Source organism: Giraffa tippelskirchi, chromosome 2 (assembly GCF_054371585.1).
Source record: "Giraffa tippelskirchi isolate mGirTip1 chromosome 2, T2T-mGirTip1v1.2.pri, whole genome shotgun sequence".
Classification (NCBI taxonomy): domain Eukaryota; kingdom Metazoa; phylum Chordata; class Mammalia; order Artiodactyla; family Giraffidae; genus Giraffa; species Giraffa tippelskirchi.
In genome coordinates this window covers 122,278,341-122,304,659 of record NC_137276.1, presented here as the reverse complement: position 1 = coordinate 122,304,659, position 26,319 = coordinate 122,278,341, and the positions used below count along the sequence as shown (strand labels likewise).

General features: G+C 36.8%; 1 protein-coding gene across 47 annotated transcripts in view; it reads right to left on the bottom strand.

Annotated features, from left to right (window-relative positions):
• Positions 1-26,319, bottom strand: part of MBNL1 (muscleblind like splicing regulator 1) — a 209,260-nt gene that overhangs the window by 147,371 nt on the left and 35,570 nt on the right. For 24 of the 47 annotated variants that reach the window (XR_014076876.1, XR_014076875.1, XR_014076877.1 and 21 more), the window contains one exon: positions 4,735-5,723. The exons of 15 other annotated variants lie outside the window; for them this stretch is intronic. Coding sequence is in view for 15 of the 32 variants with exons in the window: in XM_081570533.1 (XP_081426659.1) it covers positions 4,735-4,908 (174 nt within the window). In the remaining 17 variants the exon portion in view is untranslated. Of the gene's footprint in view, positions 1-4,734; positions 5,895-26,319 lie in introns of those variants that run through there. 8 more of the 47 variants (XR_014076881.1, XM_081570548.1, XM_081570558.1 and 5 more) reach the window with 2 other exon arrangements.

The window sequence follows — 26,319 nt, the reverse complement described above, 5'->3', positions numbered from 1 at the left end:
AATTAGTGCCTTACATATCATGATTCAAAACATGCCTTGAAATTTGTCCAGAAGTTTAAAAATTTTTACTCCTTTAAAAATATTATTCTAAAAAAAGTCAAACCATAGAATATAAATAGGTAAATGAATAAAGTTGTAAGTATTACCAAAGCAGCTGCAGCTATTGAGAATTTCATTAAAGAAAGGTTCGTGTCAGAGTTGATGACATCACACTTGGCACATTTACAGTGTTCTTTACAAAGTTGTGAAGTTTCTGCTTAGAAAATTTAACTTAAACATGCTACACATTGCTACACAAGTTATGCTCATAGTCAGTTCATCTCTTAAGTCACTAGAAGGTAACAAGGAAGTCCTGTCAACCTGTCACTGAAAGACATACGGAATATATACCTACAGAGTTACATATACACACAATATAATACTCTGTCAAAGTTGTAATATCACATGGCAGGTGCCCTTAGCAAAAAAGACAACAACAACAAATTCTAAGTAAAAGCTATTCCAATTAAGAGCCTACTAGATCAAAGTTTTAATTCAAAAGTAGATGTTTAGCCTGAAACTTGCAGATATCATTTCGTGAGGATTATCAGTTAAATTGGTTTAAAAGACACAACAGAAAGATTATGCTAGGATTTGGAGCAGCAGCAACACAGGCAATGGCTAAGTTAAAGTTAAAACTGTGCTAACAATGGAAGATTTCTAAAATCTAACTGTAAACAGCTTGAGACCACTTTATTAGGTCCATTTATGTCTGTCCCCACATAACCATCCAGAAACTTGGTCCAGAAACTTGGTTTATTTGTATTACTAACTTTGGATTTTCTAGTTGTTCATTTACCTGTATGTTTACTTATTTGTGTGTCTTCTAATGGCTAATTTTATTATTTCATATATTATGCCATGTCTTCAGAGGCACCTTAAATGCATCTACCTGTGCTCTTGATTCCATGGCACTTTGTGGTAGAATCTGGTCTCTGATATGTCTATGATAAATTTGATCAGCTGGGCTAACTGTACACACACACATGTATAAATGAACAATGAATTATCCTAAACAAAATTGCCTAATTTGATAAGAGAACAAGGGACTAAACTTTTCAAAGGTAAAAGAGTTTTGCTAGATTTTTGGAAAATAAATACTAAAGGTTATATTTCCCCTCCCTCAACACCTGAAAGATAAATGGATATTTGAACAAAGAAAAATTCCATAAGCTATAGTATATTTCTGCCAACCAGAAGGTGAAAGCTTACTTTTTTGATAATATAAAAAACTTGGCATCACGTTAAAATACACCCTGTAGGCTTTTCTTTATATCAACTATTTAATTTTAGTTAAGAAATTGTTACTAAAGAAAAAAGGTAACTTGTCATTAACTACTCTTTGAATCATCATTTCTGAAACATAATATTTTAAAAGCAGCTTATAGCGTGGACATTTTCCTTTTGACATTTTCTCTTTTGGTATCTCTTTTATAAGCCATAAGGGAAAAAAAAAAAAAACCTCTCCAGCATTAAATAAAACACCTTTTCTAATGTTCAAGATACCTGAAGCAATAAATCACTCAAACCTCTAATTTGTAAACAATTTAATTCTCAACATGAATATACTTTGTTGTCAATTAATACTGCAAATGCAAAAGCAAAATTAAGTGAGAAAAATGAAGCACTTAAAACACATGATTTAATTTATAAATGAGTACTCATTATTATAGCTTTTGTTCTATTTATTGCTCTCCTTCTATTTCATGACTTGTTTCTGTACAATATTCCTCACTGTTATATATTCCCATTTTATTTAGCAACACATTTACTGTGATACAGAATTCTATGTTTTCACGTAGTAAATGCATCGAAGTTAATTATTTAAACTTTAAAATCACCACTATGCAACTAAAATGCTACCATAGCTGATTTTCTTCCTATTCCCTTTAGAATATGCCAATTTTATTTCTTCTACATAAATACTTTCTTGAACTGTTTGACTTCTGTTTTTAATGAAATGAATTCTCCTCCTCTCTGTAGAAGTCTGCTATAAACCTAAGTCACCTGGGAGCCTGGCCAAAGTCTGAAACAGCACAGCTGAAGGGTACAGCCATTTCCCAGGGTCCTCTCAGAGAGTATTTGGTTTGCTTTCCTAACTTGCTAAAAATAGGAGATTACACAGCCTACCTCCATCTCAGGGCTCAAGAACTCACAAAAGGCTGGACTATGGATTGGAGCAATACATAGAACACATTTTATTAAAGAAGTCAGGATATTACAAGTTTTCTAAATTCCTTCCGTTTACTCTCTGAAACAATACAAATGATCTAGCGGTTACTGGCATGGAAACCTCATAATGCTCCCAAATTTCAGAACTTCAGGCATGAGTCACAAAATCACTTTAACTGTTTTAAAATATGTTTTTGATCTATTTTAGCCACAAAGTTGAACACAGGAAGACTACTACCTAAAAGGTAGGATTCTAAATACTGTATCAAGAATCACATGTGTTAGTTACAAACATACACACATATAGATGAAACACGGTTTTTGAAACATGAATACCTAATTAACACATTCCAAAAATTTTAAATAAATTTTTAACAGTCATTTCACTAACACTTAAGAAGCTGCTGTTGTTCTGGGGATGAAGCTCCACCAGAAATAAATTTGTGTTTATTTTTCCTCTTCTTATTCAAATTGAAATATTTTACTACATTTTAGACGCTATAAATTAAATTTCCATTTCTCTTAGAAAGAACAAAGGGTATGGACAACGTCTGCACTGATTAGCTGCTATAACGAGTTCATTTCAAAAGTAAATTTAAAATCTTAAAATTGTTATTTAAGAAAGTCCTTGATGTGGCAGTTGAATCTTGTTAACCACACAGCATGTCATTAAGCAATGCTGCTGCTTTGCTCAAAGGGGGACTGTTCTGTGGCCACAAGTGAGCAGCAGCTAAAAAAATATTTTGAGAGGGGAAAATAGCAACTGAATTTTAATGTTTCACAACATTTCCAAATGCCGTGGAGGCAGGTCTTCTGTGAAACCACTCAATGTCACAGCTAAGTTTAATGTCCTTCGTTTTTCAGCTACCAGTGCACCATCAACTGTCTGTGGGATTAAAAATTGGATTTACTAGTAATTGGGTCAAAACAGGGTTACTTACGGACAAAGCTGGTTATTGACAAGCATAATTAGCCTTTTGCCCCTCATTTTATGGGTCCCAGTCTCTAATTACACCTAAATTCAGCCGGCAGAATTTAGGATGACACACTCACACGGCACAACTATTGTGTGCCCTTCATGGATGCCTTTCAAAAGCAGGGGGAAAAAAAGGCCCAGGGTAATTTATAACTTTTGTTTATTGATCTTTAGAACTATGTCATCAAGAACAACCTAACATGATATTTTTCTTGTTGTTAATGCCTTCTTTTATGTTCTACTTTGAAGATAATATCCTTGAGTCTTTGGTGAAAACTTTAGCAAAGTGAGCAGCACAAACTGGACCAAGAAGCAATTTACTGAAATAGTTAACTCACAACTTAACTCATAACACTGAGGTGAGATACGAGTTAACTTACATGTTGAATACTTCAGTTAATTCTCCCCTATGGTATTAAAGACGAGTTTTTATAGCACTTTTTTTTTTGCATCAGACAAGATATGTCTATGAAACCTTCACTTCTATATATTTATCAAAATGATAACAACTTCCTTCTCAAAGGTTCACAGTGAATTACACGTGCATATTAATTTTCAAAGACGATTCAATTAAACCAAGTATGTAGAGAGAACCTAGGAATCTTCTTCACATTTGTAGTGTTGACCTTACACATCAAAATAAAGACATGTATGCTACCTTTTAAAAGACTCACTTTCAAATTTGATACCCGAAATATGAATCTAATGACATTTTTGAATGTCAAAATATACTAAAGTGAATTTGCTAGTATTATGGTACCCACAATAGCTAACTTTTTTACAGTCTGGCTGATACCGTTACAAATAAAAAATAATAATAATCAGGAGCCAACAGAAAATAAACTGCTGAATTACTTCACATTTGAATTTTAGAAACAAAAAAGTCCAATTAATAAAGGTACTTTTTATAGAGTTTCCACTGATTTATAAAACTCACATTCAACGAAGTTTATGCCTCTGATAATATACTATAAGAGCAGTTCAGAATCTTACTTCTAGTTACATTTTCCACAAAATGCGTTGCTTCTGGCCTTAAAATAATATGCTCATATAATAAAAAAGGAAATCCATAATGTCAAAATATTAATATAAAAAGCTATCCAAGTTTAGCTGACAAAATCTGCTTTTCTTTTACAACTGTACAGCATGTTTTCAAATAAGCAAAAACAAACCATTCCCATCTAGCCACTGCTATAGCCTCATATACAGTCTATGCATATGCTGACACATACATGTATCTATATTTACTATTTCTCTGGACTGACTTAGCCATTACTTAGTAAAAGTATGCTGACACTTTCTGCTCTAGAAAAAAAAACAAATCACAGCATTAAAGGACAGATAAAAGTTATCATAACAAAGTTTGGCCAGACTTGGCTCTATTGCTTCTCAATAAAGTCCCCCACCCCAACATCATCAATAGGAACACACCGTATAACTAAAACTATTAACAAAGCAATCCATAATTCCAAACTCAGTGGACTGCATGTCCGTATCCCCTTTATTCAATTATTGCATATCCTTAAAATAATATAATATTTACTCACTTTCAATGAATCAAAGCAGGCGATTACTCGTCCATTTTCAACTTGGCAGCTTTTCGAAGGATGTGCAAATTTACATTCCGTGTCTGGCCGTGAGCAAGTCCCCCTTTGGAACTCTCTACATACTTCCAGTGTTAGCCATTTTGTGTCCCGAATTGGTGTGACACTAACAGCCATGTTTAGATTTTACAGGTAGTTAAAATTTTCAGTGAAACCAACAAACCCAACCCCCCTCAAAAAAAAAAAAGTAACAACCAAAAAAAAAAAAGAACTGAACTGATAAAACTGTAAAATGATGATGAAAATGTCCCCTCCAAAATACTTTTCCCCCACTCCCTGCTTTAAAAGTACATGGAAAATTGTGTTCTCAATATCAAGGAAAAGATCTCCCACTAGAAATTCACAGCATGAAACTGTTAATTCAAAGAGGTTTTGGTTTCTAGAGAAATACTAGGATCGTAAGTAGATGAACGTTTAAAAGTAGGGCCTCGAATCAGCCTTGTGCTCTCAGTAACCCCTTCCCAGTGCCAATTTGGAGCCCAAAATGCAAGCATGAAAACGTGGCAGACCCTCTGACACCGAATTTCCAAGCTGCTTTCAGCAAAGTTGTTTGAAAGGGAATCTCCTCACAGCTGAATTTGCAATGGAGTTTGGTGGTGCAATCGGTATTGATTAGTTTGGCATAGACAGATGCAGCAGTTTAGAGCAAAATCGAGAAAATGATTTTGTTTTTCCTCCTTGATTTCCTGGCAGAAGATATCTTACTTTTTCAGCAAACTTTTCTTTTAAAACTAAAGCAGCCTAGGGCAATGCCAGATACTTAGAGCTTTTCTCTTGATTATAAGTAGAAATGGGGGTGTCTGGGCTAGAGGTGGAGGGTGGATGTGCTGTCGTCACAGTCTAGCTGGCAGCAAGCAAGGCAAAAGCAGAGACTGCTCTAGAAGCGGTTCCAAGCAGCAGAGACGTCAGGAAAGGCACTTCTTAGTACCAACCTGTAGAAAAAAGAGATAGGTTAAGATTTACTAAGTAGCTCTTCACTGATGTCCTAAGACAGTATCACAACCTTGCCATGTGCTACCAGACTAAGTCATATTCAAGCCAGCCTCCCTCTCTCTCTCTCTCACACACACATACACACACACACACACTACTTACAGTGAGGCATATTGCAGCCAGCCATCGTAGATTTATTAAAAAAAGGGGCCGTTTCCCCTTGTGAAGCAATGCATGATAGAGAGATAACCAATCACAGATAGTGTTGCAGCAATATTCTGGGCAGAAAGCCAATAGTGTGGGTTGTCTTATGAAAGGTCGCGCCTGTCAGACGTTCATTACTATGCTATAAGCACAGAAAATGTCCATCAGATGTGACTTATTCCACTGCAAGAGGACGAGCATGTGGGTTTTGAATTTACCCAACATGCAGTTAGTGGACTAAACCATGTTAGTTTCAAAACAGCTTCCCAAACAAGTCCAAGCACTTGAAGATCATTACCAGGAAATAAAAAGCAAGGTTTAAAAATTGCAGCCGACTTCCAAGCTGCTTTCCCTCTGGCTCTGCGCAGAGACAGGCACCGAACAGCCTGCTCCTGCTGTCCTGACACGTGAATAAAAAAGGAAAGGGGTGTTTACAAATGGTACATTCTCCTGACCTATCCAATTCACTTCCTTCTCCAGCCTAATTCCTGCCCCTCCACTGAAAGTGGCACTCCTACTGTAAAACTATTCCATTCAGCCCTCAGACACTTTGTCAATATATCACAGGCAGGCGAGATATGAACAAAAGCATCCTTTATTTGAACATTTTTTAAGCAGAAGCTGAGGTCATGTGGGGGAAATAAGGAGTGTAGTGTTGTCAGTGTGTCTGGCAAATCTGAAGTCAACCTCAAGGGAGAAAGTGATTCCATCGCAGAAACATTAAATATTAAGCGAGCAGTTTGATTTGGGCAGTATGATGCATTTCAGAGGTACAAATGAACCCAGAGGGTGGGGGTTGAGGGGTGAGGGACCCTCTATTGCCTAAAGATCTAGTAACTCAGCACTACAAGACCGCTCCCTATATACAGCAGGGCATTTTTGCTTTTAACAACTTACTTTCAATCAGAATGGGAAAACTTTCCCAAAAATGCTTAGTAGTTACAGAACAGCATACATATTATTTTTTCCCTTTTGAATGCTACCAAAGGAAACAAGGCTTCAATAACTCTAAAAGTTTCACACTCCAAAGAGGCAATGACAGTATAATAAATAGTGTCTGATTACTTCTTCCAGGGCCAAAAATGGCCAACAGGCATATAACATATTTATAACTTGGAAATTAGAATACAGAATATGAATATATATACACATACATATAGATAAAACATGGAATCTTAGCAGAATGTTTTTTTAATTTTGTTTTCAGATTAATACTGTCATTTTTAACATTATTTTTTTTAGAAACTACCAGATACTAGGTTTAGAAAATATTGTAAAGGCCACAACTTTTGAGAAAGATTAAAAAAAAAACAACCTCATACTGATGCTCCAGAAGTATTTTTGTTTTCAAAAAATTTTCTAGTCCTAATTCCTGGTTCCGTAAAAATGAAACCAAGTTAGTCACAAACTAAGACTTATTCATCTTCCTTAATATAAGCTCTGCATTCAAAACTTCTCGACTACCTCATGCTGTGAGTGTGTACCACATCCGAGGTAAACATCTCTTTTGTCCTTCTCTCTGCAACCACTAACTCCTTTTCTTTGGGGTTGTGCTCAGTCCTGTCAGACTCTTTGGGACCCCACAGACTGTAGCCCTCCAGGATTCTCTGTCCACCTAATTATCCTGGTAAGAATACTGGAGTGGGTTGCCATTTCCTCCTCCAGAGGATCTTCCCAACCCAGAAATCGAATCCCTGTCTCCTGCATCGGCAAGCGGATTCTTTACCACTGAGCCACCTGGGAAGCCTACCAACATGTCACTTCCTCCAAGACGCTATCAAGATGTCACTTCCTTCATCCCCACCTGCCCACATATTAACACTGTCTCCGCCCAATTACCTCTGCTCCCCAATCAGTGTCTGATTTGCATTTATATGACTGACCCATGAGACGACATGTTCCCAAGGCCAGAAACAATCTTACACATCTTAGTAACCTTAAGTGTCTGGCTTAGGAATGGAAAACAGAGGAAGCCCCATAAACTTTGGTAAATTAAATGATCAATTTCTACATCAGAACTGACATTAACTTTATAGCACAAAATACACAAACACATGCAGGAACACACCCCTATAAACACATATGAACACGCACAAACACAAACTTGAAAACACACACACACCCATTATTGCCTCCATAAGTTACCATGTTCTAGGGTCACTCAGGCTTCCCCATTGCCTAGGAATCCTCCCCTTGGCCTGGACCGCCCCCTCTGACACTCCAGCTTTTCCAAAATTTCCTCACTATCAAGTCCCTCCTCCTTTGTGTTCTTCTCACTATCAACAATGGATACGATCTTACATGTCACAAATATTTTGCAATAAAAATAGTAGCTCTCAGGCATGAACTCTCTCTCACCTTCCTACCACCCATCTTTAAACTATCTTTTTGTATCTGTCTTCTCAGTCTCCCAGTTTTCTCTTCTACTGCCCAAGGTTAAGCTGCTACCTTGACTGGCTCCTTCTGAAGTCCTCTTCCTCTCTAAATTCCTGCTATATATATTCCTGCTTTTCCTCTTAGCTCTTCAAGTGCTAAAGGAGCTCTAAAATGGAAGGGGTGACATGGCAGGAGGAAGGGGACCTTGCCTAGTTATACATCACCTCTCCCTAATGTTCCTAATCCATCATTCCCAAACAAAAGTCTGAAGAGTCACCTACACGTGCGGTTTTCTTGCTTCCTCCTTCTCCATTCACTTTTTAAAATGTATTGGTGTAACTTGCACAACTATTACCTTACTGCTCAGCGACAGTCATCAATGCTCCCATCAAAGCCAAATCCAAAGAATACACTGCTGCTGCTAAGTCGCTTCCGCTGCTGCTGCTAAGTCGCTTCAGTCGTGTTCGACTCTGTGCGACCCCATAGACAGCAGCCCATCAGGCTCCGCCGTCCCTGGGATTCTCCAGGCAAGAACACTGGAGTGGGTTGCCATTTCCTTCTCCAGCGCATGAAAGGGAAAAGTGAAAGTGAAGCCGCTCAGTCATGTCCGACTCTTAGCGACCCCATGGACTGTAGTCTACCAGGCTCCTCTGTCCATGGGATTTTCCAGGCAAGAGTACTGGAGTGGGGTGCCATTGCCTTCTCCGAAGTAGCTTCAGTCGTGTCTGACTCTGTGCGACCCCATAGACGGCAGCCCACCAGGCTCCTTGTCTCTGGGATTCTCCAGGCAAGAATATTGGAGTGGGTTGCCATTTCCTTCTCCAGTGCATGAAAGTGAAAAGTGAAAGTGAAGTCGCTCAGTCGTGTCTGTCTGACTCTTCGCGACCCCATGGGCTGCAGCCTACCAGGCTCCTCCGTCCATGGGGTTTCCCAGGCAAGAGTACTGGAGTGGGGTGCCATTGCCTTCTCCAAAGAATGCACAGTCCTTGTCATTACTTGACCTCTTAACAGCATGCTGCACAGCTCCCTCTTTCTCCCTTCCCCTTGTTTTAAACTGACACATTTCATCTTTTTTGGTCTCTCCCAGCCCTGCACCTCTACCTTCCCAGGGAGAGAGGGGCTATGGGTCCTTAGCATACACCATCCAGGTGGGAGCCCCTGAAACTTGTTACATGCTAAACCTGGATTGACACATACTTCCTCATCCCTTCTTGTTTAAACTGCTATTCAAATATCTCCTTCTCTAAAAAGGCTATGCTAACTCTGCTAAACATTCTACCCCCTCACAATATTCTCAGTACTTCGTATCTCTTGGAACTTTTGTCCCCAAAGTTATAAATTCCACAACAACAGGGTGTTTGTTGCCTTTTTTTTTTTAAACCCAGTCTCTGGAACATAATGTTTTTTAAATATTTAAGAAAAGAATAATTTTATTCAACCTATTAGAAATAAACATGTTTATGAGGACATGTGTCCAACTCCGAGGAAAATTTCATCATGATCTATGAGATCCAAACAATGAGGAAAGGCAATGGCATGGCACACATAGGAATAACTTCACTGCTTGGGGGTTATGTCTAAATACAACTACAAAATTCATTTCTAGCATTGTTTTTCCCTTCTACCATGTTACAGACTTAGTCGTACTCAAGTAACAAAATATACCTTAATTACTAAAATGCTTACAAATGGGTGTTCTGATTATATTTTCTGTAGCAGAGCAGTTCTATTTAAGTCAAAAAGTATTACTGAAAAAATATAGCTATATATTTTTATGCTGAAAATACTATTATAAAATGTATTAGTCAAGGTGATAATAAAAATATTTACCATTAGCCAGACACGGACAAGTGAGCGATCAGATTGTACACTGACCTTTATGAAATACTCCAGCTACACCTGATAATATGTGTTTCAGCCTTTGACACAGGGCACTAGGGGTAACGAACTCATATCTTATCTGAAAAAAATGTATTTGAGTAAACTGCTGATATCAGAATACTATCTTGTAATCTTTTTCTTTATTCAAACATAATTTCAGAGCAGACCAGAAATCTTCATAACTTTAATAAATTAAGATTTTATAGGATTTGGATCAATACTTCAGTGGTAATGGATTTTTTGTTCCATAGATAGAGATAATATTTAAATGTGTATGAGTATTGTGCAGATTGCAGGAATTCTTGCAAATGTATCACCCTCCCCTAAAAATATGTATTGTTTGCAAATAATTATTGAAAGAAGCACTGCTACTGTAAAGGTATTAGCTAACAGGTAAACTGCTTCTGAGGTAAATTTTTGACTGATATTTCAATATATAATAAACTTCCCTAAACAAAAACAAAGAAATGGAGAATTTAAGTGTTTTCAGTGAGAATCAAAATTTTAAAACCTATATAGGTTTTTAAGGTAAGAGCCTTCTTTTATCTATTGATCAAATTCAAAACACTAAACTGTAGAGTTCCTTACATCGTGTGACACGTTCTATTGATACAAACAAGCATATTCCTCCCAAGAACCAAGATCAGTTTCTCCTTAAGTGATATCAGAATTCACATGTATTTTCTACTTTAAGGTAAATAGAAAAGAAGGAATAAAATATAAAGACAGAAGAAAAGAAACCAAAAATAGGATAAAGTATAAAAAGAAAAAGCCTGAGGAATTACAGATAATTACTCTTACGGCAATTGATATATATTAGCAATAAACTAACAGTGGATTTGCTCCTTGGAAGAAAAGTTATGAGCAACCTAGATAGCATATTAAAAAGCAGAGACATAACTTTGCCAACAAAGGTCAAAGCTATGGTTTTTCCAGTAGTCATGTATGGATGTGAGAGTTGGACCATAAAGAAAGCTGAGTGCCGAAGAATTGATGCTTTTGAACTGTGGTTCAAAAAGAAGATTCCTGAGAGTCCCTTGGACTGCAAGGAGATCCAACTGGTCCATCCTAATGCAAATCAGTCCTGAATATTCATTGGAAAGACTGATGCTGAAGCTGAAATTCCAATACTTTGGCCACCTGATGCAAAGAACTGGCTCACTGGAAAAGACCCTGATGCTGGGAAAGACTGAAGGTGGGAGGAGAAGGGGACGACAGAGGATGAGATGGTTGGATGGCATCACCAACTCAATGGACATGAGTTTGAGTAGGCTTTGGGAGTTGGTGATGGACAGGGAAGCCTGGCGTGCTTCAGTCCATGGGGTGGCAAAGAGTCGGACACGACTGAGCAACTGAACTGAACTGAACTGAACAGTGGATTATTCCGTGTGCGTGCCCAGTGGTGTCTGACTCTTTGTGTCCCCATGGACTGTAGCCCACCAGGCTCCTCTGTCCATGGGATTTTCCAGGCAAGAATACTAGAGTGGGTTGCCATTTCCTACTACCGGAGATCTTCCCAATTCAGGGATCGAACTCGAGTCTCCTGAGACTCCTGCACTGACAAGCAGATTCTTACCTCAGTGCCACCTGGGAAGCCCTTAACAGTGAATGCATTCATATAAATACCTATTTAAGGGCTGCATACATTGTGCAATACAGGATAAACAGACACAAGGAATAAGACTAAAATTCTGTTTTGGAGAACTGGTTGGCCTCTATGAGCAAGGTTAAACTTCCTAGTCACAAATGTTCACTAATCATTTCAATTCTTCTGGACCAAATATAGGCAGATTGGTTCTACATGCCAGAGTAGTTAGCTGGGAATTTGGGGGACTTTTTTCATAAGTTTTGATTTGGAAATGTTACATATTGAGGAAGTTAACTTAGTAATTATTTGAGATTTTTTTTTAACTTACTAAGAAGTTTCAAGCTAACTGGAAGAGACGGCCAACTTTGCTGAGTGTGTTTGGAGCTGACAAGAAGAGGCGCCTTGTCCAAAATCGTAACTTCTCCCCCTGGCTCACTGGTGTCGATAAGTCCATAACTAGCAATGCATCACTTCAGTAAACTAAGTTAGCTCACAGCACAATTTTGCCTATGGCTTGTCCCAAATATGAACAGAGATTTTGGTAAACAAATAACTAACTAAGCATTTCTGGAGGCTATATAGCTATTTCTCTACTCACAAGGGACTAAATAGAGTAACAAAGTCATTTATTACATGGGAAAAAACTGTGCTCTGAATGGGTTAATGCCATCTTCACCAGTATTCAACTCCGTATAACAAAAAGCTAAGATCAGTGTTTCTCAGTGAGGGGGAAGCTTTTCAGTGATGCAGAAACAGTAATTTTAATAGATGCATCAGAATGCTTAAACAAGCTCGTCAAAGCATGTGGATATGTAACTCAGGAAGAGGCTAAAGTATAACAAAAAGAATTTAAGGAATAACAGTAACTATACTGGAAAAAATCATAAAGAATATATGCAAATGACTGAAGTTTCAGAAAAATTGCTGAGAAAAAAAGACAACTTTCAACCACAAATCCTCTGGAATGGCACAGCGATGGGCAACGTGGCCTACTGGTCTGACGCTCTGCATTGTTTTGAGTGACAAGTTGCTTGCAAGGAAAGGAAGATTATGTTTACCAACTCAAACAAGTAATCCAAGATCTAGCAAAGCACTCCTTTAAGATGCTGATAAGGTTAGCTTCCCTAATCATCCAGTGGTCTCTTACTGGAAGGACATTGAAGGAAGTCAGTTAGGTGATGCATTATTGCTAAAGATTAGAATCCAAAAGCAAGCAACTAAACTTTCACATTAGAAAATGACTACTGTCCCTTTAAGGATTTATATTTAGGACAAAAATGAAACAGGAAGCCTCTATGCAGACAGTGATTAAAAAGTGAATTTTGATATGATTTCTATAAAAGGCAAAATTTTAAAACCTAAAAAGGTATTAGAAGATAAATATCAAGACGTCATGCTGCATTTTGCAGCCTGAGCCACCAGTTTTGTACCTAAATGTGCCCTCATCCAGTCCCTACAGCAAAGTTTATCTTCCTAGAAGCTTTTTCGGCCCACTGTCAAAAGTATGCAAACCTCTCTTCCTCTTAAAACCAGTGCACACTTGCCAGCCCCTTATCCTGCTTTATTCTTCTTTACAACACTTGTGAGTATTTGGCATAATGCTATGTACCTATTTCACTATCTGCTTATCATCTACTTTTTCCATTAAAATGTAAGCTCTATGACAGCAGGCAGGTGTCAGCTAGTTTTTTCACCAAACAGCCACCACCAACACAGCACAAGGTCCAGACTAAACCAACAATCAGCATTTGTGGCATGATAATATTTTTCATAGTATATCTGAACACCAGTTTACAAATATTTTCAACAAGTTATAATACCTAAACAATAGATACACATTTTAAAACACTGATATGTCACCTTTACAACTGAATGAAATCAGCATCAAAGACCACTGATTGGAAAGAAAGCATAGGAAAGGAAGTTAATTAACATAAAACCATTTTTATACTTCCTTAATTGAGAAGTTGATGGAAGTCTTTTTAATCCATGAAATAGATACACATGGTTTTGCAAATTTTTAACATGTAAATAATTATCGGTGCTTTTCTGACAGAATCAGTCCTCAGTTCTGGCTAAACAGGAAAATTTGCTTTTTCTTTTTTTTGAAGATTACACATGGTTTTTCAAATTTTTAACATGTAAATAATTATCGGTGCTTTTCTGACAGAATCAGTCCTCAGTTCTGGCTAAGCAGGAAAATTTGCTTTTTCTTTTTTTTGAAGATTCCAAACTGTCAGTCTTTTAACATTTCCCTCTATTCCACAAGAAAGTATAACAACACTAAGAATGCTACTTTATCATTCTTTGAGATAAAATACTAATCCTATTTAGCACTTTATTTACTCTATATATGACAAAAAGATGAAGTTATCTTGTTAGCCTTAGGTAGTCATTTCTGATCTGTCCATGTCATTTAATATTTCAAACAATAACTAGGAAGTCAGAACACAAGACTACAGTAAAATCAACAGTGTTGATATGTGTGCATTGTGCTAAAAGACAGAAAAAACAAATCTAACTATTCTGGCAGTTTTCAGGAAGAATGGTACATTAACCCAAGCGAAATCTACCAACGTGAAATAAGCATGACAAAACTCTGAACTGTTAAATGCAATGTGATACATTGTGATATTGTTACTTCCAGAGCAAAACCATGATTATAGACTTTGATTTTAAAGTTTACTTTTATGGGTTATATTTTATTTGCCATAGTAACTAGGGGTCAAAATCTTAATTTTCCATCTTTATACCTTCTGAACAATATCACCGAGCTTCTTATTGAGGTTGGTGATACCTTCATCTAAAACATGTTTCAATATGATCTTCATTGCTTGAGGAATGGTAGCAAAGTCATCGTGCTTCCCTAATAATATTATCATATAACTCAAAAATAAGGATGAAGTTGATTAATGAGAGACTTAAGGAAATATTCCCACAGAACCCTGTACATCAGTGAAAATTTGCTGCATGTGAACCTCTTTGCCCCAATGTCCAACTTTCCTTACAAGGCAGAAATCATTCTCACAGCCAGCAATCATTAAAAGATTTTCCATAATTAACCTATGCCCATTTTCCACTTGAGTAGGTCCAATCAAACTAAATTATAAAATCAATATGTGAAGAAATGACAAAAACAATAAAAAAAAAATCTGGCCAAAATATAAAGCATATCTCTATTAGAATCAAATAATCATAGGTATCACACTTCCCAACCCGCAGATGGAACCTACCTACATCTCTTGTGCCTCCTGCACTGGCAAGTGAATTCTGTACTACTGAGTCACCTGGGAAGCCCACTATCAACTGTATCTGAGCACACCAACTTGATCATAACAGATGATTTAGAATGTAACCTAGTAAGCTCAACCTGGGAAATCTTACTGGCTTATTTCTATTGAAGATTGCCCAAAATCTGTTGCTTAATTATTAATCATTATGAGAAAAATATGTAAAATCTATGTTTACAGTTAAATAAGGAGGGTGGCGCTTGTGGTAAAGATTCCACCTGCCAATGTAGGAGACCCAAGAGACAGTGGATTCAATCCCTGGGTGGGGAAGATCCCCAGAGGAGAAAATGGCACCCCACTCCAGTACTCTTGCCTGGAAAATCCCATGGACAGAGGAGCCTGGCAGGCTACAGTCCATGGGGCTGCAAAGAGTCGGACACAGCTGAGCACGTATTTCTTCAACTTCAAAAGATCTAAAAATAATTATTCTTCAGAATATAATAAATGATATAAAACACAAATATAGGATGCTATTACTTGAATGCATCCTAATTAAATGAATTAATGGACTTCTGATGACAAAACACAATACATACACATCCTTTTTTTCCATTTAATCAGTAAAAATCCCCATCACATCAAAAATGCATCTTTTATTGAAAACTTTACAAATACTCAAGCCACAAAGGTACCACACAGTTTAACGTTATAATCCTAGGGATATTTCTACTGATTTATATATTTGATCTTAAAGATTACCTTTTGAACAAATAATCTCAAACATACATTTAATAATATACCAATGTCAACTGAATTTATTCCCAATAACAATAAAATATTAGAATTTCAGTTTAATTTGAGCTTTCCTAAAAAGAAAATCACAAATTCACATATGCTCACATGCATGTAAAAATAATGCTTTCCCTGACTAACACTGAACCAGGACCCAGTTGTTTTTCCCTGGTTTAAAAAAGAGGAAGGTATGTATCAAAACAAAGACATGTATTAATAACTCATATTTTCACTTCAACGTAGCTGTATCTTCTAGGGAACGTTCCACATAACACAAATACTAAACCAGGTCTCAGACAACAAACTTTGCTAATATTACCACAACTGCTATACAGTATAGCCAGAGCTTCAGAATATATTTTGCAGAAGCCTAAGATTTCAACAAGCAGCTCCACAGTGGTAACAGGGAGGTATATTTTGTTGGTGTCTACCTCAACATTTATTAATTACAAGGCTTCACTTATAAAAAAGAAAAATACTGAGAGATTCTGCAAGTCTTAGAAATATAAGACTAACTGGATAAAAAGATAAAATTTGTCTCCCTGATAACTAAATTTATATTTGTACATAAATCATTTACCACACTTTTGTGCCATAACTCTAATTCCTTAAATTTCTAACATACTTAAGAACTGAAATCTCATTGCTTGCGCAATGCAGATCTAGAATCATGAGTCATTCATTCAGAGGAACTTTTGCAGACACACACCAAAATGCACGTCCCATGAAGTTCACATTCAGAAAAAGATGTAAAATAAAATAAGGCAAAAAATTAGACAGTGAAAATAAAGAATTCTCAAATTAGAAATGTAAAGGCTCAGAAGCAAATTACAAGTTAAATAAATAGTTTATCTAAATTTTAAGTTTTTCTCCCTCTACACCTAGACTTCCACATCTCCAGTGACTACAATAATCTACATTATTTCAAAGTCAAAAAAATTAATAATTTATGCTCTTAACTATGGTTCTGCCTTGTTTTGTGATCTACAAGTATGGGTATAAGTACTCAGTTGCTCAGCTGTGTCCAGCTCTTTGCGATCCCATGGACTGAAGCCCACCAGGCTCTTCCGTCCAAGGGATTATCCCAACAAGAATACTGGAGTGCGTTGCCATTTCCTCCTCCAATGGATATAAATGATAAGGCTATTGCCCAGAAGAGATAGTAACATATAAGTTCAAATGACGGACAGAAATCTCTAGCAAGTAACTTATATGAATCACATACATTGCCTGCATGCTAAGTTCCTTCAGTCATGTCTGACTCTTTGCGACCCTATGGACTATTGCCTGCCAGGCTCCCCTGTAGGACAGATTCTTCAGGCAAAAATACTGAAGTGGGTTGCCATGCCCTCCTCCAGGGAATCTCTCCAACCCAGGGATCAAACCCATGTCTCTTATATCTCCTGCACTGGCCAAGTGCATTCTTTACCACTAGCACCACCTGGGAAGCTCTCACATATATTAACTTCATATATTTTTCTTTCTTTTTGTTTTTGGTTTTAGACATTGCCAAATGAATAGATTTTCACTGTTAATAAATTTAAATCACATAGAAGGGGTTATTGAGAATTTCCTATCTTTCTACTGCCAAATCAAACCCCCTCCAACCCCAAGTGTAACCACTATTATTAGTAGGGTGTGTTCAGTCCTTTTTCTATGTATTATCATACACAAACACACATCTATACATACAACACACATACACAGTTTAAATTTTTTTAAATTATTTTACAGTAATGATGGAAACATACTAAGCATATTATCCTTAGGCTTGCTTTCTACAAAATATGTTAATGACCTTTCCTTATCAATAGAGATAGATTCATATAAATATTTTTTAACAATTATGTATTACATTTCTATACTAGTGGTCACCTAAATAAATGCCAATTTTTCATTATTTTAAGCAATACTGCAATTACATATACAAAACTATGCTTACATTTGAGTCGTATTAATAATATAATACTGGTGGCTCAGACGGTAAAGCGTCTGCCTGCAATGCCGGAGACCCAGATTCGATCCCTGGGTCGGGAAGATCCTCTGGAGAAGGAAATGGCAACCCACTCCAGTACCCTTGCCTGGAAAATCCCATGGACAGAGGAGCCTCGTGTGCTACAGTCCATGGGGTTGCAAAAAGTTGGACATGACTGAGCGACTTCATTTCATTCATTTCAATAATATAAATATTTTGGACATAAAGTATATGCAAATATTAATTTTGAACTAAACATCAAACTTATTCTAAGAAAACATTTATCAACACATACTTCTACCAGCAATTAATAACATGCTTTTCTACATTTATTAAATCTATGTAAGGCCCTAAAAAGATATTATACTTCAAACAATATTGTAAATTTCTATTGTAAGAGAGGAGTAAAAGGTATATATCTTTTTTCCTATATAGAACTTAAAGCCTTGTCTTTGTGTTTTGCAAAATATTTTCAGTTGTTAGCACTTACATGGCGGTTAATCGATGGAAACATTTGTAAAATCAGTTGTTCAACTCCTGTTATTTCAAAATAAACCATCTCATTGCTAAGACAATTACTATATTTTGCAATTATTTGCCAAAGAACAGGGGCCAGAGGTTTGAATAAATGTTTGCATTGACAGAGTATCAAAACAAATATATAGCTTACCATTCTTTGCTTCTTAATAAAAACAAAACATGTAGTTAACACTCTGTGGTACATGTTATATTAGGAAAATCTCTGACAGTACAATGTCATATGATTAAGGGAATGCTTTTTTTGCACGTTATTTCTACAAATGTCAGAAAATATCCTGCTTCTCCCCCTTATTTTTTAGACACTAATTGACTAAAGGAAATTGTTTCTGACAAGTGGTATAAATAATGCAAGGCGTTATCAAACTAGCTAAGGCGCAATAGAACTCTGGTGAACTCATGTAGGCCCAGACACATTTCCCCGTGTGGTAATTTCTCCTGAGGCCAGAGGGCCTCTTGCCCTGGACTGGAGTGTTCTGAAGTGGAAGGCATTATTTCCAGTCTAAAAAACCAAGGTAGGTATATACTCTTGTATGATTTTGGGAAGGGACATGTGTCCCATTAGAAAACAAAACACTCTCCCCTCCTCAAACTCTTTCTTGGTTATTAAATAACAGTTCACAGAATAAAGAGGAACCTGAAACTGGATTTTCAAAACACTTAAGATGGTTGGTTGGCAAAATGTGGGCATTTCTAATGCTTTTATTCTCTTTTTGACAATATGCTTTTACCATGTTGTCAGAGTATAAATACAGTCACAACTTCTCAGAAGATAAGAGCAAGATTCTATTCCTAGGATTTTGTACTTTCCAAAAGAGTATATGTACTGAACACACTTTGAACAAACTAATATGGCAACTTGAGGTTCGGTTCCTCTGCCAAACAGAAAAAAAAGAAAATCCCTTTCTTAAGTATTTTAATCGCCCGTAAGGTTCTGTGCATTCTAGAAAAGCTGTAACACATGAGGATATCTGAAAAGCTGACTACATCCTTCTAATGAGACAGTGATTAAAGCTGTATGTGCTTCTACCAGCATCATATGCACTTAAAAACCAATGACCAGCTTTCCATAGCAAATCACAATGCGTCAGTAGCTGGCTAATAAACTCCAGTAACTGCCAACAGTTTACTGACAGCAACACTTTCTGTTCTGTCTGGGAAATTAGAGATTCAGGAAGATCCTCAAACTCTCTGTACTGGTCACCCAGGGGTGACTTAAAAACACATATTCCTGGGACCTACCCTAGACCTACTAAGGGTAAAGAAGACCAGTAATCTACATTTTAAGCAAGCTCCCCAGGCTACCCTTAATCTCATTAAATTCTGGCAATCATAATCAACTCAAGTTAAAAGACTACTTCCACCAGAGATTGTTTACTGCATTTCTACCCAATAATTTCCCAGAATATCTGCCCTGAAATGATAGCTTATTTGAGATTTGCTGACATGCTTTTTGATTATATTCTATTAACTACTTTAGAAAATCGACATGCCTGCAAAATGTTATGCAAGTTCTGTTATATTCATTTTTTTCAGTGTCATAACTGAAGGTTTATTTTAAAATATTTCATTATTTTCAGAACATCATTGGCAACTAGAAACTTGTATGCAAGGTTGATTTTATATCAGAGTAAATAAAAGACTTTAACACACAAGCCACAGATGTCTGTCCCTCTCTCAACATAATGACCTTTGAGGTTACACCACCAAATGGACCAATTTTGTTTCATTTCCTTTTAGATTCTGCTTATAAGGGACTGTTACATTCATTTTTTAAAATATTATTTTAAATCAGGCACCATACATGCCCCTCCACATCATCTAAGATACTACTCATATCATCCTACTATGTCGCAAACCTCTTGCTTCAGTTCTGCTCAAAAGTTCACACGATACAAAAGCTACTTAATCTGTAAAAAAATAAAAAGTCCCCCAGTATATCTGAAGGAGTATATTGAATAAATTCAAAAAAATAATCACTTGGTAATCTTAAAACTTCCCATATCTTTCTATCATTAAAATGTCAACTATGTATATACATAAATAGATACACAAATATGTAAAATAAATAGACACAGTGATATTTAGACTCCATGTAGTAAAATTATTTTGCAAAAAGAAAAAACAAGCACTTAATTACTACAATATGATAAAATAATTAATAGTATAGATAAATACGAAATAAAATCTAATGTATGTATGAGAATGTAGATATGCATGTGTGTGTGTCTCTGTGTGTGTGTGTGTGTGTGTGTGTCTGTGTGTATCCAAAGAATAAAGAGAAACTTTATGTAGGAATTAGTCAAATCATGCTTTTCATACATACCTAACACCTGGCTCTTTATTTAAATTCAAGTAAAACCTCTGTATTAAAGTTAACAGAAGGGAAAAAAAGACTTAAAAGACTTTGTTCTTTCAACAAAAGTACAAGCTATGTTTCTTCATTAATAACTCCTGGAGAGATTAACTTTTTGAGAAGTTGGCCTGTGCTACATTTCTTCTTGATTTAATATAATATCTGCAAGATGTTCATCTTGTTCTTTAATAAAAAGTTTTGACTGGAGGAGCCACTTAGAAAAATTTACTATTCCCCCAGAACTCATACATTCTATTATTACTCAACAATAGCAGATAATATTTGATTCACTGGTATATAATTTACTTTCATCTAAATTTTGCCATTTGTTCCTCATGACTCTAAAGGATGGTTATATTATCTTGCTCATTGGTGAACAAATAAATTAAGGCTGGCATGGTTAATTGACTGACTCACCCAAGCCTCCTAAGCTAACCGAACAGAACAATCAGGATCCAAAACCAGGTCTTCTGATTTAAAACTTAAAATTTCAATCACAACACATGCTGGCAATTTAATACCAATCTTCAGAGAAATGACAACAACCTTAAGTACAATAGAAGCCAAAAAAACCCCCAGAGAGATTGGGTGTAGAGTCGGGTATGGTACAGTGGCCAAGACTACATCCTTAGTGATTTGCTCTGAGAGGTAAGTGAAGGAGCAAGCCCTGTGTATAGAGTCTGAAGGAGATAAGATGGCCCCCTTCACAGAGCTGAGAGAAAAATGCTCTTTTCCTTGTATGTCCATGGGGTATACACTGGACACTAACATGTATACTTAGAAACATAAGAATTACACACTACCTCTTATCAGTTTCTTCTTAGGACTGCTGCTGCTGCTGCTGCTAAGTCGCTTCAGTTGTGTCTGACTCTGTGTGACCCCATAGATGGCAGCCCACCAGGCTCCCCCGTTCCTGGGATTCTCCGGGTAAGAACACTGGAGTGGGTTGCCATTTCCTTCTCCAATGCATGAAAGTGAAAAGTGAAAGTGAAGTCGCTCAGTCGTGTCTGACTCCTAGCGACCCCATGGACTGCAGCCTCCCAGGCTCCTCCGTCCATGGGATTTTCCAGGCAAGAGTACTGGAGTGGACTGCCATGCTCTCCTCCAGGGATCTTCCCAGCCCAGGAGTCGAACCCAGGGATCCCACATTACAGGCAGATTCTTAACTGTCTGAGCTACTTAGGAAGCCCAAGGACACTGAAGTTTTCCAGGGGAACTTCCTGACCCAGGAATTGAACCAAGGTCTCCTGCATTGCAGGTGGATTCTTTACCTCTGAGCTGCCAGGGAAGTTCAATTAATACATTACAGGGTTCTAAATACTCAGTAAATGATTGAAAGATGAGTTATTAAGGTAAAGGATCTTTGGGCATGATTTTATTTTCATCTGTCTGCTTTCTGAGCAAGAAGAGCATACCTTTCCTTCAGAGCTTTCGAGGACTTAAAATCTATTAACAGAAACCTTCTGCATAAGGAAAAAGGAAGACTGCCCTAAAAGCAATACAACTGAATATATGCAAAGCAAGTATGCTTATAGGAAGACTGATCTGTATCAGCTACTAAAACAGTGTTTGAAAAGCAGTGAAGGAGAAGGAATAACTGTGTGGAACACTTCTAAGCAATGCAGAAGCAGAGAGATTTTTTGACAGCTGTTAAAACGGTAGAAAAGTATACTAGAGAGAAAGCACTGAAGGTCTGAAACAGCGTAAGTGATACTTCTCTTTACATGTAACAAAGCTGTTCTCTAGTAATTAGTTACCTCATGGCACCAAAAAAAGGTAAATATTAAGTTGTTTTCTAACAAGAAAACCCCAAATCAAAACAACTTTAAAAATTACAATCTCAGCTCCACTGCCTCAAAATTATCTCCTTTGACAAAAACCGCAGGTGTACTCTAATAGTACTCTTTTTAGTTCTCTTTCTTTCTTCTCTACTATCCTAGGAAAAAAAAATGTTTTACTTAAAGAAATCCAAATATATCCAACATACGCAAGAACCTTACTAAATGAGTAAATATGTTAAGGATAAACAATACATAGGTAAAACAGTATATACACACTGATTATATTAAACGGTTTATGGATGATCCCGTATATGTAGCCTAGATCTAGGGGGACTACATGGATCCAACTTTGAAGAGTTTATTGCTTTATTGGGGACATAAAATTAATACACAAATAATTGCACATAAGAAAGAAAGTGCTGAGAGATAACAATAAAGCTTGATGACTAAAAGAGAGCCAGGGGTGGTTTCTTGATGGATAAGACATCTAAAATGGGCCTGGAAGGATGGATTTCACTTGGTTGGATACAAAAAGGAATGGCACTCCAGGCTGCAGGAATACAAGGAACAAAGGCAGGGACAGGAGAAAGCCCAGAACATGAACGCTGGAGGAACTGGTCAGTGTGGAGCACCATGTACAATGGGGCTGGCAGGAGATAATGTTGGAATCTGGGGCTGGAACCAAACCAGTAAGGGCCTTGAAGGCCAGAATGAGGAATTCAGCCTTCATTTCTTAATTATTTGGAATCCATCCATTCCAAGATTTTCCTCAAGGGCAGAGTCAGAATATTTAACTAAATACCCTAAGGGCTAAGAATAAGACTGTACATGGGATATAAAGAGATCTTAACAAATAAACTTGGGATTTTTCTACTTCCTAAAGCTTTTGCTTTAGTCTCCAGAAAGCCAAGAGATAAATTCAGTTCTCAATTTCATCTCAAGTACTTGTTTCATTTCTTTTCCTTCTGATTTATGTCTTTTTCATACTCCTATTTGATGTGCTTATCATAGTAAGGCAACTAATATCTTTTTTTTTTTGATGGAGTACACATTACACATAAATAAAATTATTTTAACAAATGCCCTGGTATCAGGTAAGGTTGTAGATGCAACACTTGAAAAGTTTTACAAAAGAGAAATCAGAACCCTCCCACCAAGTAAAACTTGTTCCTCTGTAAATATTTCAATGAAAAGTGGCCACAGCAAATTAGAATACCCAGTTTTTGCAGTTGACAATATTCTAAAATCTACAACTGTTGGGTTCAGCAACCTATCTTCCTGCCTGGCTGTCCAGTTTGACCTTCCCTGTGAATCAGTGTTTCTACTATGATGCCAAAATGACCTTCTGAAACTTACAAGGCTTCCAAAGCTGCAGATATTTTCAGCTGTATCAGCCCTGGCTGTCACAACATTCTGCATGATATTAAGTGGCAAAACTGGAGCCTCCTGTACTAGCCTGACCTTTTAAACTCTACAGTACTGTGCTGCCACTCAAAATTGAGTTTTCCTTTTCTGCTTACTTTGTGATGCTACTTCTCTTGCTTACTTGGAAAGCAGTCATTCTAAGCATAAAATGGCCCCTCCTTACATGAAAATAGAACACTTTACTTATACACAGTAAACCTAACACTGATAGAGGCTTTAAAATAAATATTTACTGCCATCTACAAATAATACCTTTTTAATTACAGAAAAGATTATTTAAATTCCATAAACAAGATTATTTAAATTCTGTAGCAACAAGAAATACAATATGTCATTATTTCTGCAATGGCCAATTTGAAATTTGAGAGATGTCTAAATTTTATAATTGCATCTGTTTATGTTAACCATTATGTATTCAATGCCTAGCACAGTGCCTAAAACATAAAAGAATCCAAATTAATATTTAAGTGCATGTTGCAGAATCTGAATGTTTAATTACACTTCATTTATCACAGAACTATTGAACTGAAATATAGGTGCTAATTTTCTTGCCAAAAAATTAGTATATTAGCATAGAATATTTATCTTAAAAAATATGCCCGAGAATTCCTGGTACATGAAGGGAAAATATTTTTAAAATCCATTAATGCCAGGTCATTTACCAACAGAAAATTGTTACTGTGCAAACAGGATAAAGTCTAACACCAGTAGAGGAAAAAAGCAATAGCAATCAATTCACTAAGACAGAGGGACTAAGATTCTTAATAACAATATCTATCAATTATTTGATCTCAAGCCTTAATAACTATTAGTAATAATAAATTTAGATTTATCCATGTATATTAGAGTATCTTTTCTTTTGTCTTTGGCATACTGTATTTTCACAAATCCTTATAATCAGTGCAAAGAACCACACAACGATGGTAAATATAATGTTGCTATTGTTCAGTTGCTAAGTCATGCCTGATTCTTTGCGACCCCATGGATTGCAGCATGCCAGGCTTCCCTGTCCTCCACTATCACCTGGAGTTTGCTCAAGTTCATGTCCATTGAGCTGGTGATGCTATATAACTATCTCATCCTCTGCCACTCTCTTCTTTTGCCTTTAATTAAATATACTTCAGAACAAACTTGGTGACCCTATTGGTGAATGCATCCCTTAGTTTCATGAATTTACTTTGTTTCATTTTCAGCTATAACCTATGGACTACTTACTTCATAGTCCTTTATGGAATATACATGTAAATAGGATATAACATATGTATCTGTACATATCACACACTCACAGACATATTCTAATTACTCTTCTAGAGATAGGGGGAAGTGAGAAAAGTTCATCCGAAATCTCCAAGTGAATACCCATTCTCAGTGAAATGTTTATTTTAATGTTGGTAACAGATTTCTATTTTTAAATGATGGGAGAAATGAACTGAATTACCCTAATGCCTTCAATAATGTAGTTGACTAAATTATAAGAGCATTTGCAATACTGTTCTATGGACTCAAGACACTTCTCAAACTGTGCCACTTCAAGCCATCCACAGGAGCAATTGGCAGAATGCTATGTCATTCAGAAGTGACACCTGAAACTCACAGGTGGTAATGATTTTGAGTCTAAAAGTAGATTTTGCTGATCTTGGCAAGTGCTGGAGCAGAGGGTATTAGGTGTGAGTAGAACTAATACTGAGCAAGCCACCCTGGCAGATTAGGCCATTCGATACTGCCCTCCTTTCCAAGCCAGGGAAATGTCAAAGTCCACTCCCTGGTCTCTGCTGTTTTATGACCACAATGATTCAAAACCCGCCTTTCACATCCTGCCTCCTTCATTAAGTCTCTGCAGAACAAGCCTGGACTGGGCCTCAAGTGTACACTGCTGTGAGTGCTTGTTGACTTAAGTCGTGCCATCTTGATGGAAACAGACAAACCAACAGCAGAACTGGGTTGAGAGCTCAGCATACACAGTACCTTACTACATGGCCCCTGAGCAAATTATGTGACCTGAGCCTTGCTGAGCCTCCATTTTCTCACCTGTGAACCAGAGACAGCCAGCCATGCATAAATCTCACAGTGCTGTGTAACAACTTTATATAGTCACATAAGTATATGAATAAGTGCCTATGAAATAAGAAGCTATTTTTATAATTATTATAACTGCTGAAGGTGTGGTCTTTTGTAGTTCTTGTTGTGTTTTCATTATTTTACAATGGATGGAGCTTTTCCTTTGGGCCATAAACTTCAGAAAAGCAGAACCTGAATTTCTAATTTCTCTTGAAAATTTCAGCCAAAAATCTTATCATGAAGCTTTTTCGGCGGCAGGCTTTAAATAAATGTTTATGAGTGCAAATGAAGAATGGCAAGCAACAGAATAAAAATCCTGGTTTCTAACCTAGAACACAGAATAAATCCTAGAAACAAGTAACAAACACTTCACAGCTGAATGGGGCCTTATA